Raw genomic sequence first — 17,989 nt, forward strand, 5'->3', positions numbered from 1 at the left:
TTCTACTTTTGTTTGGAATGCCATTGGAGTGTTCTCTCAGCCAAGCATTTTCTTTCTGAATAGGCTGCTAAAATCCCGATTAGATAGTTTGATGAGAGGCAAGGGAAGCTTTTCTCTCCTTACGTGGTTCAATTTTCATGTAGACATCACATTGGTAAACAGGATCTGCTTTTAGAAATCTAAATTCTGTAGTTTAAAAGTGATATTTAAGAACTATTGACTTGAGTGGAGTGAGCTGGATGTTTCTGTAGTAGCTGAAAAAGTTGTTCCAACATAATTTTTATGTTGGCTGAAGAATAACAAATAAAATTCAAGGCATTGTCTCTTCCTTCTCCTGGTCTGTAGGAAAATCCGGACGGTATAAAAGTGTGCAGTTGTGACAGAATTCTGAGTTATCCTAATAATTTCATGAGCGAGCTCCTGGAGGTCAGCTTTATTGTAGAACATTATGAACACAGTTAATCATGCCTGTTGAACACAATGGATCCAAATTTGCTGTGGGTCATAATCCTTAATCTGTCAATGAATGTGCAGAGTTCACTTTACTCATTCTACTGATGTTATATTTAATATGGCTCAAATCAGTTTTATACGTACAGTATTGATTATATGCTATTCATAAAATGCTGGTAATAGAAAATCTATTTCTATTGCTTTTCTGTGTGGGACCAGGACCTTAATGTTAATATAATTTTCAAGGAAAAAGCTGTGCAGTGATTCAATTTTGTAAAGTCAATTGGAGGGAATTTGTATATATATGTATTTATGTGTAGCTGCACAGATTTTGGAGCAATATAATTTACATACGTGAGTAAAATTGAGCCCTGCTGTTTGGCTGGAGTTTGCTTTTATTTTTTATTTATTTTCAGATGTTTGGCCCTACATTGAATTCATAATGTGTGTCCAGGTCTACTGTTGTCTGTACAGAACAAGTAACTGCTTGAAGAAATTACAATTTTGCTTATAGTTTTCCAGTTTGCACTTAGTAAGTTCATATTTTCCAGTTTTGAAGAATATTTAGCACAGGCATCTGAGAAACTGGGATAGAGAGACTTGAATTTGCAAGTCTTCTTTTTTTGATAGTCATTGTCACTCCTCATGCTGAACTACCCTGTTCGAAAGGAGAAGGGGAGACCTGTTGTTACGCTGCGTTAGTGCCGCCTGCATTATGGGAGCAGCGAGGGAACAGCAGGGCCTCTGACACAACGTCCGGCCACTTGGAGAAATTTTAGGCAGTATAAGCTGGTTAAAGCTTAATTCTAGTACTGGGAGTAAGAAGTAGAGGCAGATGCTGAATGAGCTACGCTGATGTTAGGTCTTTTGAGAATTCTTTAATGCAGTGAATTACTGACTTGGCTGTTAATGAGCAAGGTTTTTGTTCTGTATATGATCCCCAACAAAAGCAAAAATCTCAAACAAAACTCATGAACCCCAAGCCAAGATGTACTTCGTCCAGTATGACCCTTGACTTCTGCAGGAGCTATCTGAACATTAAGGTTTGTTTCTGGAAGCCAAGTATATATACCGAGAAGAATTTGGCCAGTGACTGAAGGCTTTTTTTTCACTACTAATTATAAAGCATGATACTACAATTGTTTCCTAAACTTTATTAAGCTGTGCTGGCTTTCTGTAGCTCTAAAACACATGTACAGGATGTGTCTAGTAGAATCCAGTCCAGAAAATATCTTTTAATAGTGACAGCTGTCCTCATAGTATAGGTTCTTAACTGTGGAAGACGCCAACTGGGAATAGTCTAGAAGTATCACAATAGGTGATTTCTGTCCTGCAAACTAGGATGGAAGATAAAGCAATTGGTAAAGAAGTGTAAATGTAAAAAGAGAGTAGACTTGACAATTGCAAACCAAACCCTTGACATTGCATTAATGATAATGCATTCCATTCCAGTTCATGGTGAAGTAAAAGGAGTTGGTCTGGTAGATCAAATATGGCTTTCATTGCAAGACTGCGATAATGAAGGTGAGATGATAAAGCTATTCAGACTCCTAACCTATAAAGAACAATGATTACATTGTTTTTATGTATATTCAGTAATTTTGTGGAATTATTTCCTCTTAGAACTGATGTCATTCTAACATAGCACACTTATTTTCAGTTTTATTTCCAGGATGTGTGTATATGTGTATGTGTGTGTGTGTGTACGCGTGCGTGCTATATGTATATATATATGTATATGTATATATGTGTGTTTATACATATATATGTATCAATCATGCATTTGTGTATATACATACACACACACTTTTCTTGGTAAATAAAACATATATGCAGTCAAGATTGTGAAAAATTAATGATGCATTTTAGGTTCCCTTATGAATCTGATTGTCAGGGGTTTGAACAGAGCTTAACAAGATGATATTCCATTGCAGTATTTGATAAATTGGGATCGACTAAATAATAGTATGAGAATGAAACTTCCTGTCTTGTTTTGCTCTTAGAAATCCATTGTTGAGCAGGATGTGGTAAGGATTCGTTTGGTGTATACAAGCCCAGCTGTATATCTGGGGAGAAATCCCAAATACTGTGTTTCGACTAGTGTCTTTGGACTGGTGTGGCTGGAGACAGGTTTTTTTTTTGTGTGTTCACTAACCTGTTCTCAGTCATCATTTTCTTTTACAGACCAGATAGGACTAAAATCATGGGAACTCTCAAATACTTGTTAATACTTTTTTCAGAGAGAATGTCAACAATTGCTTCCTGTTCTTAAGGAACCAAGTCTAAATAATTAGAACTGGCTGAACACCAGGCTTTTCTGTCATACGTTAACAAAATTAGTACAATTATTTTGAAAAGTATTTAACCAGTTGCATTGCTAGCATAGAGTTCACATAACTGACTCACTCCTTCCATTCTCTTGCACTTTAAGTAATCAGAAATAACTCAATTCTGTATTATCTATTAAGTGTTCTCCCTGGAGAACAGGTGTAATGTGTGGTTTGCAAATCCTGCATCATTTCACTTGCTGCTGAGGCAAAGCACCTAGCAACATTTGAAGCTATGGGTATGCTAATAAAGCAGATGGGGCTGGGTATGTTCTCTGACCCTGAGAGGAAGGTATGGATTTTGCACATATGTTTAAAACTCTCTTCTCCCTCTTCCCTCAAATAGGGCAGCCTCATTCATACAGTGCATGGTGAATAATCCTAACCCATGCTCTCCTTTGAACCCTACCAGGAAGTCACCTGGGAGAGTGCTGTTTAGCTTAGTCTGAAATGGTACCATGATTAATCGAGAGGTAATAGTTGTGGATAAAAAAAAAATAGAAGATCATACGTCCTTACTCAAGCTATAGCCAGGCATGTGGATGTGGCTATTTATTCACTGAAAATACGATGACTGCGAAAGCTGAGGACTCTGGGTTTCTTAAGCAGTGCCTTGGAGGTGTGGAGAAGGATTGTCACCGAGTAAAGCGTCAGTCTCCCTTACTTCATCGCTATAAGCATTTTTTGACCTTAATAAGGCTGTAAGACCATTTTTTTTAAAATGGAAATGGGGAAATTCAGGAGGTATAGCTCAGCAGTGCAGCAGGAATAACTGACCAATTGCTCCATTCCTTTCCTGATTCTCTCCCTGCAAAGCTATCTGATGGAAATATCTTTAGGACTGAGTTTCAAAGATTGATTCACGCGTATGGAAAAAGAGAAAGATTATTTTTGTTGCTCTTCAAACAGCTCAGAAAGCTATGTTCATACTGCATCAGTGGTGGCAGACAAATAAGATCCAAATAGGATGTATAGCATAGAGTGTGCCAAAACATGTGGATGAGGAACCCAGCATCTCCAGTTGCGGGAATGCAGTTGCAAATAAGAAAATAATCTTATTCAGTTGCTAATAGCTTCCCCTGGCAGTTATGGCAGTAAGCAGCTGAACTTGGTATCCATTATAGACTCATGTCTCTAATTCATTTCATGTTAATTAAGGTTCTAATTACATTGTAGCGTTTAGTAAAACTGTTTACTTCCTCCCGTAAGAAAGTTGCTGAGTCTTCAGATGGGGCTTTTCAACTGTAATTTAGATGCAGTTAGCCTGTTAGATGTAGTACATGTTTAGTTCTGACGAAAAGGTGCAGTAAAATGTAACATTTATAAATATTAAGAGTGGGAGCTTCCCCTTTTCCCAAGGCATGTTTGCAGTACCTTTTTCCTTCTCCATGACGTGCTGTACTCTTTGAAGAGCACTCCGTTGGACTGAGATCCATTTTGTGCCCATGTGTCTATAAAGCTGTGAACAGGCCAACCTGAAATAAGTGCACATTGTTTTCGCTTTGGCTCCACGGAGCTGTGCTTCAGGAGACTCGGACTACTTTATTTAGTTCCAAGCTGTGCAATATTTTTCCTTAAAAACATTCTCCACCTCCTGTGTTTGGGAAGAATCGCATGGGCGTTCACACTCAAGCAGTGTCTTCAGTGTGATTCCAAGTTACTGCAGGGCTTGGGAAGAGAGGAAAGTCCCTGGAGCCTTTGGAGAGGTGTAGGGCCTGCACGTATATACCTCAGGCTGCCTGCAGAATGTATGCCAGACCTCGGGAGGGCTTTTTAGGGCTTTCAGTCCTGACCATGAGCTCCATGAGGAGATATGCTGAGCCTTGCCCTGCTCCCTCAATGCCCATGTGGTGTTGTGGAGGAGGACTGATTTGGATACGGTTCAGTGAAAGACAGCTAAGTTTGTCCCTTCCCTGTGCTGTGACGGTAGGATTTATGGTAGGAGATAATTAACAGCGTTTTTGAGGGTATTCTGTTGTTTTGATATGGAACCTGTTTGTTGAACTGAACTTGTGTCAAAACATGGCAATGAGCTCTGGCTCCAGGGGCTTAAAGTCTACACGGGAGAAAGGAAGAATAGATGCGCACAAAGAGTGAAGTTGTGCTCATGGAGCAAATCAGTGACTGGACTAGCTAGGGTTTGACTCTTGCTCCCTTGCTCTCAGTCCAGTATCCTAATCACTGACCACGCTACTCAGTAGCATTTATCCAGCACAGATCAGCTTTTTTAGGGAAGATTGTTAATGATTTTTTTTTTCAGGAAGATTTGAGAGGGAGTATCTGAACAGTAACTGCCATAAGGGAAGGTGATTGAGATTAACGAAGTAAAAAGAAAAGAATTGTTTCACTAGATGCAGTCAGTGGTTAGCATATGTGGCTTGTAAAAGTACTCAGACTTCGCAAACTCAGGGTAAAATGTCATTGAAAGGAAGCTGGAGAACTGTTCAGTAACAAGTATGAGGCCTGTAATGATCAAAGGAATTGATATTACTGTAAGGCAACAGTTAGGAGAATAATCTCATCATAAATGAATATATATGCTACAGTTCCGTAACTCTTCTTATACTAGAATAAGCAACATTATTTCCCTAATTTTATATATAGCTTGGCTTGACAGTTCTAGTCAAAAAGGCCATATGTGGAATATTTATTGATCTTTGGAATTAAATGAGCTAAATTCTTGGTAGAGTTGGCTTTCAGTAGGCAGGTAGAGACAGACAAAGGTTTCCAAGCCGACAATGATTCTATTTTTCAAAGCATTGAGCCATAATTATGCTATGTCTTTCATGTGCTCTGATCTTCTTTTTTGTGGCTGTAAACTGACACTTGCCAAAAGTGCCTCTGTGTAGTAGCATTTCTGTATTTTACATGCATACTGATGAATGTATGAAACACAAATGCTAGGGATGTCATAAGGTAAACAGCCTTTTTTCTTAACTGCTTTGACTTTTCAAGGACTTTCAGGAAGCTTTGAGCAAATGTTCCTTGAAATAGTGATTGATCTCTTAGGCGTGAAGTGTTTCATGCAAATGAAGCGTGGAATAACCTGCAGACATCTAGGTTTTAAAATATGTGTGCGGATAGTAATTCTTACAGCCTTTTCTGTGAACTGGGTTTCTTATTAATGTGTGTTTTCTGTGGTTCCACGAGCTGCTGTTTCTGCAAAATTTCTGTTTCTGAGTCTGACCAATTGCTTATTCACACTCTCTTTTTTTCACTTTAACCTGTCCCCTGAATTAGAAGCTGTACAAAATATACCCGTTGACTAGCTCTGAGAGCCGGTGGTTTGAGCTTAAGGTTTTAATGTCCTTGGCTCTTACTAATCAATAGCAAGCAGAACAAGTACAGCATCAGCAGCAGTACAGTAAAAGGAAACATCTCTTGGATATTGTGCTGGAAGACAAGAGGGTAATGGCTCTCCTTGAGAAAGATGCAATATATTCTCCTTAAGAATGCTGAGCACGAATGTTTCATTTTCTGCTGCCAGCTTGGAAAATGAGCACATCTTCCAATGTATCATACCAGGAAATAAAATAAAAACCCCAAATCAGACCAAGGTAAAATAGATTAAGACATTAAATGTTCATTGTTGGCAGGGTAGAGGACTGTTATCCCAAAATATTTTTGGTGTCTGAAATGCTGAGTAGGCAGGTCAAGTTTTACTGTCTCATGGTCCTAACTCATTTTACACTGAGAACAGCTTTATAGGGTCCTTTACTAAAGTACGTATAATTCTATTTGACCCCCTTCCTAGTTTTATAAACTTGTGGATCAATGAACTAAACCATTAAATAGATTGAATGCTGCCTGCAACACTAATGTTAATGGCTCCAATTTTATTAAGCCCATTTGGAAGTCTCATACAGGTGGCAGCATCCATAAAATGATAAACTATGTATCCGTACCTGTGGAGCATAAATTTAAACGGCAGAGGAAATACTAGTGATATTGGTAGAGAATGCTTTTTAAAATACTGCAATATTTTGAAGGATTATAAAGGAAAGCATAAACTCTAAGTTTGGGTTTACTATAGTTAGTCCTCAAGTTAATATATTGTATTGTGTACTGCCTTATGAGTGTTATAAGTAGATAGGACAAGTAAGAGGGTTCAAGACTCTTCATCTTGATGTGCAGCTTTATGGGATGGGTTTCTAGCCTTTTCTGGTCTTAGTTTCTGCAATTACTAAGTCACTGAAAAATGTGATCTGGAAAGGAGGACTAATGTAAAATTCAGATCCAGATTCTTCTGGGAATTCCAGGCCTCTAATAAGGTAGAGTGTGTCCAAGTCTCTGTGTTTAGCTCTTAGGTTTTCATTTGTTTGTTTTCTATCCAAGCTTCTACCTTTAGATAAAAAATAATTTCTTTTTTATCATCAGAGTTTCTAATGACATGAATGAAAAATACTATCATAGCACTTCATGAGATGTACAGAACATTTTCTTAAAAAAAAAAAAAGTTACTGTTAATGTTTAGGTTGCAAAGGTGCTCTGATCCATGTAGAATCCTGAAGAAAAAAGATGGTTTTCTTCAGACAACTTTATCTTCTGCAGCTGTGAAGTCATCGCTCTAATCAAATAGGACATTATTCTTCTTTTTGCAATAAACATTCTCCAGAAACCTATCCAAGAGGCTCTCTTTGCTTTCCAATAAAAATGAGGTGACATTTTCTCTCAGCATTAGCCCGCGCTGCTGCTTGAAGCAGTGTCTCAAGTCCAAGCAGCAAACCGGGAATGAATTATTTCATTTAATTTTCTACTTAAAATCAGAAACCAACAGATTTGATAAGAATACCTTTTTAAGTAATGCAGCTACATCTTTCTTCTCTTTGCTTTCCTCCCTTCCACTCAGCAGTTTGAACTTTCTCCATATAAATCACTGTTCATTTAAAAGGGCTTACAGATACATGTCATCTTATACTTGATTGCTTCCAAGCTGGAAAAAGTGAAAATGTGAATTGATTTTTGTTTCAAAATACTGTGTTTGGATCAAAGCACCAAGTAACACTCTGTTTAGGATAAACCATAGGTACTCGGTGAAGAGAGAAAGCATAATGAGGCATAACATCTTAGGAACTTTTAATTGCACAGCGTTTATTTTGCTTGTGTTTTCCCATGAATACTTGGGTTTACATACGTGATCTCTGAATTTATGCAGCTCCTCAGACACTCAGAAACATATTTGGAGAGCAGGATGTGAGTATATGAAAACTAAGTTCTGAATTCAATTAAGTTATCGTTACAGAAATCTTTTATTTGCACTGGCAGGGTTCAGATCAGTTTTGAAATGACCAAGAGAATTCACTTTTAGACCTCTAATTTATGTAGAAGTCATGGGAATATATTGTTTCATATTCTGTTGGAGTAAAAAGGAGCTCGGACAACTAAAGTTTATCTTCTTGCTTTGCAAGGAAGTTCAGAAGACAGTCATGTCATGACAGTTTCCATGCTGAGTGATTTAAGTGGAGACTTGCAGGAGCATGGGCTGTGAGTACTGGCATGCTAGAGGTTGCCTGAGACTGGTAGAAACTGACCCCATGGGTGCATGACAGACCCCATACCAATCATGCTCCCAAATCTAACAACGAAATGCATTAGGTCTTACAATTCCATTACCTACTCAGATCTCTGCTGAGTGCCAGTACAAGGAGGAAAAAATTAGCTTCTTCACAAATGAGAAGGATGGTATTTATGATAAGTTTTTCTTTAAGAATGAGTTCAGTATGTATATTTACTTTTTTTTTTTTGCTATTTTGCTTTTCTTTCTGTGAACCATGTAACTATTAAAAGTAATAAAATGAACAGAAAGGCTCAAAGGAATTGATCTTAAAGGCATTTTATCCAGCTGCTAATGACAACAAAACCTTAGGAAGTGACAGACCGTCTGCTATGTGAGGTACAGATTTGCAAAGCTTATGGTGTAGTTAAAGTCAGCTGTGGTACTTCCACAAAATCAGTTGTAATATTAAAAAAAACTCTCAATAGTGACTCAAATGGATCCATATTAATAACGCAATTCATATTATACCTTATGTAGCATTCTGTCTTTGAGGGGTGCAGCATTTGTACACAAATTTGTTGTCCCTAGAATAATGTATTGCAAAATGGTTATAATATTTGTTTTAAGACTAATCATGAATCCAGTGCTGAGTTTAAAACATTCTGAATGAGGAGCTGATACAGGAACTAAACTATCGCCACGTTATATTTTAAACTACTTATGTTCTTTATTGTCTTGGAGACATTTGCATCTGAGAGAGACAGATACATAATGTTCCCTTAAAGGATGAATGAAATTTTGTCATTCCTTGCAAAGGGAAGATGGATGGCTATTTTTCTCTCTTCTACTTTTATTTCAAGTTATTTTTTTTTATTCTTCAGAGTACTTTCTTCTGCAAGTGTGAGTGGCAGCTTACATAACAGCAGTTTTTTTTTTTTTTTAACTAATATTAAACCCAGAATCCAGTGCCTTGGCAGGAGCTCGAGCCAAAACTGGTTTTTGCCTCAACTTGCCCAACTAACTCCTTTCGAACTCTGAGAAACAAGTCAACAGCTTGGCAGTTAGGACATGACAAATTATCTTCTAACTACCCGCTGCCCATAATATTTTACCTGTATTAGTTCAGTTACTCCAAACAGTCAGAGAGCTAGTGCACAAATTAAGTCCAGATTGCCTGCTGCTTAGTGGGTTTGTAGCTTAAAAAAAAAATTTCATTGGAACCATTTTTTTTAAAAACGCTCCTATTCAGTGTCTGTATCTTTACACTTCAGCCCATTTTCTTTGCTCCATTTCACCTTTCCCCTATCAGAGCCTTTCCCTCTGCAGTAATTCTTCTACATTTTTATCTGTGTCCTTTTGTTTTTGACATACTTCACCTGGTTGCTTTCTGTGTTTCAGTGAATAAAGTCAATACCTTTTTTGTTTTATTTTGTTTTCTACACCAAAATGGAAGCCTGATTTCATTTCAGTCTTCACAGAATGCTTCATTAAACCCAAAACAAGACTTTCTTTTTTTGTCAGGGAACACATAAGAAAAGCAAAAGAAATAATAGGAAAGATGAAATAGTTTGGGCATTCAGGAGGTCTCTAACACCTTGAATACATGTCATGACTACTTGGTCATTTAGTAGAAGTGCAGCAACTCCTCCGTCTGCTTGTAAATTGGCCTTTAGGATTTGGATTTGACTGGAAAGGGTTCATTGAATTTGTCCTGAAATTTGCAGATTTTGAAGTTGAGTTGAACTATGCTTATGGTAAATTAATGAGTTGCTGGAAAAAGTTTCCGATTGCACTGTTTCTGGCTGGGGAAAAGGATAAGTTAACTGATACGAGGAATGCCCTTTCAGTTTTGGCTCTGTGTTACAGCTGGATAAGTATGACTGGATTTTTGTGCCCATGAGCGCTTTAAGTAATGTGTGAATGTGATTTAGACTGTTAAACCTTTTTCCTTTAAAATATTCATTTATTGTGATTTATTCCCATGCCTTCAATAGGACTTGCAGGACTCCTCTGTGGGCTTGTTGACTCTTGTAGGCTTTTCAGGTCAGGGTGCGAGGTCTGGTTCTTCTTCCATACTGATTTTGGACGCTGCTATTGACTACCAGAGTTAACTAATTTACATGCTGATGTAGCTAAGAATATAAGCCAATCTATGTTCTACTTATTTTTTGCATAATACTGGGCACTGAGTTGTAGTTCATCAATTAATAACTTATCAGATGAAAATTCACAAGTGACTTTAAACAATGCATTCTGGTTGCACAGTGATTGTACCAGAACAGGTAAGACACAAACTCCATTGTCAGAAATCTCTCACTTGCAGTAATTTTCCTTCATGTTAAAAATGTGGTGTAGAAGTGTATGTTTGTGGAGAAAAAAAAAGTATGTGTGTGTGTGTGTGTGTGTGTGTGTGTGTGTGTGTGTTTGTATATAATATATATATAGTTACTACACACGTAGATATACTCATATACAGAACACACACACAGACACTTTTATATGTATGAGTCACAGATTTAACAAAACAAAAACCCACAGAGAGAGTCTGAATAGCGTAGGAAATTTGAAGGGAAGGTAGCAGCCATGCAGTATTTTTAAATGCTAGATTACCAAAAACCTGATGGTAATTCTCTTTTTCCCTCTAACCCCTAACTTCCAAACATCCTCATAGAATTACCTGGGAGATAGTGATTAAGCACAGCCACTTAGTAGAAATACTGCAGAAAGGCCTGGAAAAGCCTGTCACGTTTGTACAACTTGTAGAAACAGATCCTCAACTCTGTCAGATAGTTTGCAGCACGCATAGATGATCATGAAGGTCAAAACACTTTACAAGCGTGCATTTTTCTTAGCATTATAGTAGACTTCTAGGGCTGGGATGTTAATACTTCATGTGATGACCTGGATTTTCAGTGATATGGTTTTGAATTCTCCCGCTGGGAATTTCATGTTCCTGCAGTGTGGCAAAGCCATATTAATTCCATTTAAGATCTCAATGTATGTGAGAGGAAGCAATAGAACTAGAAAAGGACCTGAATGATCTAAGCTGCAGTAAGAGCATAGATTCCAAAAATAATGTAGTTCTATATAGTTCTTAAGTTATCCGTTGCTATACGTGGATATGACCTTACAAAACTCATCTTCTCAATGTCAGTCAAGCTTAGAGCCTTCCCCTCCAGTAAAAACAGTCCCTGTGCAGAAGCCTGGCAATTCTGAAATGGTACACACTTGCACTGATATTGTACTTGTGTCTGGGAATTAGCCAAGTCTTTGTTTTTGTTGGCGTCTTACTCTAAATCCTATCAATTGTTTCAGAGAAAAGGAATTTTGCCCACACCCTTTTGGAAATGTGCAGTGGCTCAAAGCGAGCATATTCAGTTTCTGAGTGTGCCATCATCTACTTCCAAGGTGGAAGTACTAGGAGTGCCTCAAGCTTAAAATCAGCAAGAAAATGCAATGTAAATGAATTAGTCATTGTTGCTTAATGACTTGCAGTCAAATTCAGCTTCTCTTGAAACTGGTAGCAGAACTCCCGTTGACTTAAGGCAGATCAAGATTTGGCCCTGAATCTTGGGTTGTTTAGAACGATGTGGAACGAAGATAAGTTTCAGCTCTTATATGCATTCTGAACTTAATGAAGTGTGTTAAAACAAACAGGACTGCTGATGAAGTTTATGTTTGCAGGAAAATAGCGCAACTCACATGTTTTTTTTTCAAATGTCATTAGAACAAGTAATGGTGACTGTCAACAGTGATGTACATAATAACTCAACTGCGTCAGATAACAACAGACTGGGTAAGATAATACTGTTCTAGGAAGTATTTATGATGTAGAGTCAGATAGTTGTATTCAATACAGGGCCAGACAAGAGTTTTTTTTAACATTATTAGCCTTAAACAGCCAGGTAACATCTAAGAGATAGGTTCATGTGGTTTCTTCATCTGGGAACAAAACATGACCTGGGGCTTTTACTTGTGTTTCATTACCTTTAGTTGTTGATATTTTAAGTTCCTGTTTATATTTGGAAGCAATCAATTAATTATAAGATAATTAACTAGTGTTTCCCCTAGTTCCACTTTTTTCTGCCCTTGTGAAGTCATTTGATGACATTAAGGGCAGGAACCTGTTTGGAGCAGGCAGAGGGGATTGCGCACTTAGATCTAAGGCTTGAAGCAGTGATTACGGAGGAACCTGGTGTTATATTCACAGTAACTCTGTGGTATAGCTGGGTTCCTTTCGCTTAATGAATGGAAAAGCCCAAGGAGACAGAACTTGATTGTGTGCTGAGGCTTGTTCTCTGTAGGCCTTTGCACAAGGCAGCGCGCCTGGCTACTGTTTTCCTGCCCATGCAAAATATAGCCCCTGGTTAGAGAATACTAGATGTATTGCATTACAGCTTAATATGAGTATTTTCATGTGTTAAAGAGGAATGACAGGCCTTATATGTTTTAATTAATTAATAAAATTCTTACCCCAAGATAGAGCTAATGTTGTCTTTTTCATAAAATCGTGTACAGTTTTTATTTAACATTTTATGTATGCTTAAAATGCATTTTATGTTTATATGTTTGATTGTCAAGTACTCATTTGTTTTTGGTCCTTTGTATTAATTTTTCTTTGATTTTTTTTTAAAGCATGATTTCTCATATTTTATTTTGTTTCTTTTAGGTTTTGTTTTATTTCATAAGATCCCACTGGATGGGTAAATGAAATAAGGAAAAGATGAGAGAGGGGCTGTTGAGCTTGTTTGTGGAAGCTGTATGCTGCACACTAGGGAGTGGACAGTGTTCTTACCCAGTGAAATGCCACCTCCCTTGGACTTCTCTTTTAGACAATGGTTATGTTTGGAGAACTCTAGAAGTACGTTGAAATCAGTAGCTGTTTTTGCAACAGCAGGGCAAAGCCAGCCCTGAGGCAGCTATAAAACTCAAGAAAGTCCAGAAATAAGCTATCAATCACACTCTTTTCTATCGCCTTGTTCTTACTGTGTCTTCAAAATGACATTAAGATGAAATTACGTCACATTGTTTCCTCTATCAGATTTTTTCCTGTTTGAACTTAACTGGAAAGGTGTTGGTTTTTATAAATAATATTTATCAAAGGTGAACTGCAAAGTTGCTTTTATTTTATTCACTGTCTCTGCAAAACTCTTCCACGTATGCCTAATCTGAGTGTGTGTGTGTGTGTGTAATCCCACTTATTTCAGAGGGAAAGCTCGCATACTTAAATTCTTGTATATTTTCAGGATACGGCCTTAAGTCCTAAAGCAAATTGCAGACTTGACCCTGCAAATCTTATTTATGTATGTGGTTCCACTGGCTTTACAAGGAAGATTATGGAGAGCATGAATTGTATGCATAAAGGGGACAATACTGTGCATTAGTGCTTTTGGGTTTTGAATCAGTGCCATCACTTAAGTGCCACACATTCAGTTAGACCATGCTTATTCAATATGGTCCTTAAGTTTGGGTAAGTGTACAAATCTTCAGTAGGCCGGAATGCTGAATCTGAGCCAAGAGCAAGAGTAACAAGCTCTACTGTTGGTCCTTCAGACTATATACTTACAGGCGTTCTTGACTGTTCAAAGAAGAGTACTATAATGAGTAAAGCTAAGCAAAGGTATAAGCATTTTGCAAGAACAGGGACTGCATTTAGATATAAGGTTAGAGATTCATTTTTGTGCTATTTAGTTATCAGATCCAGAGTTTATAATTTGATCTTTTCAATTTAGGAAATTGTTAAAGACAAAGTTTTGGGTTCTGTTTTTTCTTTAACTGGAAATTACTTACAAAGGCTAGTGGAAAAAGATGGAGATAAACCTGTATATTTCAATGAATTTTGGTTACCTTTCTGAGATTTGGTTTGATTCTAATTCCTTACGATAACATTTAGTAAAAAAAGAAGAGATGGTAGATATTGCTTTGTCCCTTCTGTGATTTCTTTTCATTGTTTTTGCTTTTCAATTTCAGCCATTTTCACTCTTCCTCTGAAGCACTGTCTTTTTCTTGCTGCAGTCTTTTTCAGTATACACCATCCTTCTCATTCTAGAGTACTGTATACTGGCTGAGTGGCTGTTTCTTCCTGTCCTCTTCTCTTCTGTCTTCATGAACTTACTCTCTCTTTGCCTTTTGAGAATACTAGTCTCTGACTTTTTCTTTATGTTCTCTGCAGTCTCTCCTATGTCCAAGTTTTTTCTTCCAGCTATGCTGAAGTTTTGGGGAAGCGCCTTATTAGTTAAAAAACGTGTCCACATTTGCATTCTTCTGGGCCTATGTAGTGAGGTATTTCCTTTCTATGTCACTGGTTACGGAAGGGGAACTGCAATTGTTACAGTATTTTCTTCCCTTCTCCAAAATCTATCCCAAAGGTGTGTTTTCCTCCCCACATTAAAGAAGAGGGCAGAGCTGGGAGTCTAGTGGTGACCTAGGTACCATGGTGTCTTTGGTCACCCTGCCCATACCATGCGATTTGGGGAGGGATGGCAGCATTTAAGGGTATCCATCATAGTCACTGTTTGAAGTACATGTCAGCAAGTGTTCTGCTGTTCCTCAGGAGAACATTAAGAAGGCCTGCCTTTTTTCCTCCCTACGTCTTTGTGGAAATGGTCTTATTTTATAGAGTTACTGCCTTTCTCTTCTGTTAACTGAGTCCCTTTTAACTCTCTTTTAAATATTTTTTTCTCAGACTTCTTCCTTATCTCTTACCCTGCTTAAGTAATTTTTGATGCCATTGGGCTGATTCTAAATCAATAATGAATCATTTAGATCAGCAGTATTTGAACTAAAGTCAGTGGAGTTGCATCAAGCATAAACTGGATGAAGAGCAGAGCTTGACCCAGTAGCCCAGATTCCAGTCTTATGTTATGCTGGGACAAAGTCAGCATATTTCAGTTATATAGTCACAATTAATTGCCAAATAAATGGAGTGAGAACCTGATCCTTTTTCTTTTGGCAGGGAAAAAACAAACTTGCAGAGTTGGAATTTGGCAGGTGATTTTTGAAATATTTCATTTTTTAAAAGATAGCTCTTTCTGATTCAGAATATTTATGTGCACGCAGATGCGCACAGTTATTGATTTGTCATTTTAAACATTTTTTGTAACTTATTTTGTAGCACTTTGCAGTTCATCTTTAAGGTATAGGAGTAGGTTGACCTTCAAATATTTCAGCAAGTACTGACACAGTATTTTGGATTTTGTGTAATCATGGAGGTAACTTTAATAAACCACAACTGATTTATGCACCACTGAAATATATATATTTATATATATATATTGTAGAATATCCTTCTTACATATTTTGTACTATATCTTTTATATTAGTCACTCAGTGCACTGTTACTTGCTGCAGGTATTCACAGAACCTTATGGATTACAGCACGTTACTAATTATATCTTAACACAGATGTTTAATGCTTGATGGAAAAAGACGACATGCTCCTTAAATGTTTTCTTTTCAGTATGTGGACAGAGCCTCTTACAGTTAAAGGGAGCTAAACTTTTGATGTGGAAATTGTGGTGCCCGCTAGCTCCTGTTTTTCAGCTTGATTGTGAATGACATTTCTTGTAACTTAGAGATTCTGATCTGTCTGAATGATGTTGTTTTACAAAGGGCTCAGCTAATTACCAAATTCCTGACTACTTTAAAATAAAGTGAGACTCAAACTAAGAATTGTGCAGGAACCATTAACATGGCAAAAGTTGCTGAACTGCCAGGATTTGATACTAAAAAGCTTTTATATTGTTTCACTGAGCAATAAAAAAGTCTATGAAACGTTTAAAGGCAGAGGTCTTTTGTTTTTGTTTTGTTTTTGTTTGCCAAACATGAAACGAAAATAAAAGCATCTTTTGAGTATTCTGCTAGAAGAGGATTATTTATGCTAGAATTGATTTTAGACTGAAGTTCAATATACTCAAGAGAACAACTGAGATTAGTGGTCGGGCAGTTTGACAGGCAGGTAAGTTGGGTGACTTGAGTGGAAGAGCCCCAGGGGTGAGTTTTAGTGTGAGCCAAGGTGTATTCAGGTCTCTTAAATAAGCTCGTTTCTGCTGAATTCAGTGGGAGCTTGACCAGGTCTACAGGGCAAGCAGCCTCATTGCCACAAGGCAGGCGACTGCAGGCTCTTCCCATGGAAAGGTCTCAGGGCTGACGTCTTTTCTGGCGGGAGCCATGGGAGCTCACTGCAGGGGCAGATGAAGGCAGGAGTGTCTGAGTACTCCAACCTGTGCAAGGGGCTCCCTAAGCTTTCCACCCACCCCCAGTACCAGCTGGATCTCTCCCATACAGCAGTGAAGAAAATCATTCGTTTCAGCAGGAGCAAGAGCCTTTGGGGCGGTAGATGTTGCCAAGAAAATCTGTGAACAACTAGTTGGAAACAATTCCACTTCAGATATTTCTTGTGGGACTTGTTCTCTGCTTTTTGACTGTGAGTGGAAGCACTGAAAAACATTTCTTTCCTATGGTGCGGACACTCTCTAAAAAAAATTTTTCAAAGACTAAAAGGCTTATGGGAATTTGCCATATAGGAATGACTGGTACACTTACTACTGGCTCGTTCCACAACAGCATTCATGCAACAGTCCAGATTGTAAGAGGCCCTTCACCAGTTGTCCGTGACATGCTGGTGATTCATTGTCAGCATGAAGGTCAGTGCTTGATTACAGATGTTTGGATGTTTAAAAACTTGCAAATGGTTTGTAAAGTTGGAGACTGTTATCAAACAAAAAAGAAATACTTCCTTTCTGGCACCTTTTTAGTTCGGCCCTCCTTAATATCTGCAATAATTTGAAAGTTACTTATAGTTTGGGGGAGCAAAGTATTTTATTCAGTTCATTTCAAGAAAAAGCCTAAAAGCTTATCTGAAGCGTCTTCCTTTTTCAGTTCTTCTTCCTCACAGTCCCTTGACTTCTTCTGTTCTTTCAAAATTTCAGTCGTTCTGTCTTTCCTTTTCTTCTACTCTTGAGAGAGTCCAATATTCTCCTTCCTGATGTACTGTAAACTCTCTTTCCCATAGAGTACAAATGTGCATTTTGAAGATTTTACCCAGGTCTCTGAATACCCTTTGGAGGGTCTTTGCTATGGTTCTGGAGCAGCATTATATATACAGTATAAGGCAGGCCCACACTGTGCCAGATTTAGCCCTCTGATCTCTGCAGCAAGAGTTCATGGATGGTTGGAAGTGTTGCAACTATGGATGCAGCGTTATAGGGAGCAGGGGGAATATTGGCGCTGTGAATTTCACATGTTTCACTGCCCATCTCATTGTCCCGCTTCTGTGGAAATGAGTATGCCCAAATTTTGGAGGTAACTTCTATTTGTTCCAGTTTCCTTGTGTGCATTCAGATATAATCTGCTATGAAAATAGAATTGGGTTCACTAAGTGGAAGTAAATACTGCTATTTAGTTATACAAGCATGTAAGTTGAATGGTCAGACTTGTATAGAAGAGGTTGCAATCTTTCAGTCAAACTTCAAAGTTAACTGGAAGATACTCCTATTTGTACGTTAGTAATCCTTGTTTCAGAAATTTAGCCATTCATTCAAAAACATAGATTAAAAGAGTCCAGTTAGGGTGTATATTTGTTTGATATGGACATGCAATCTCCTTTTAATGTTAATAGCAGCTGATAGCATCCTTCCGGGATTATATATATTTTTGCAGCTGCAAGGAGTAAGCGTGGTGGATAAGCACATATATCCTGGCCTGGAGCAGA

General features: G+C 37.8%; 1 protein-coding gene across 2 annotated transcripts in view; it reads left to right on the plus strand.

Moving 5' to 3' along the window:
• LOC104147228 (BDNF/NT-3 growth factors receptor) overlaps positions 1-17,989 on the plus strand; it is a 206,104-nt gene that overhangs the window by 77,072 nt on the left and 111,043 nt on the right. Inside the window, exon 12 of one of the 2 annotated variants that reach the window (XM_068927293.1) lies at positions 1,906-1,977. The exons of the other annotated variant lie outside the window; for it this stretch is intronic. Coding sequence (XP_068783394.1) covers positions 1,906-1,977 — 72 coding nt within the window. The remainder of the gene's footprint in view (positions 1-1,905; positions 1,978-17,989) is intronic. 2 annotated transcript variants of the gene reach the window in all.

This window comes from Struthio camelus, chromosome Z (assembly GCF_040807025.1).
Source record: "Struthio camelus isolate bStrCam1 chromosome Z, bStrCam1.hap1, whole genome shotgun sequence".
NCBI classification, from domain to species: domain Eukaryota; kingdom Metazoa; phylum Chordata; class Aves; order Struthioniformes; family Struthionidae; genus Struthio; species Struthio camelus.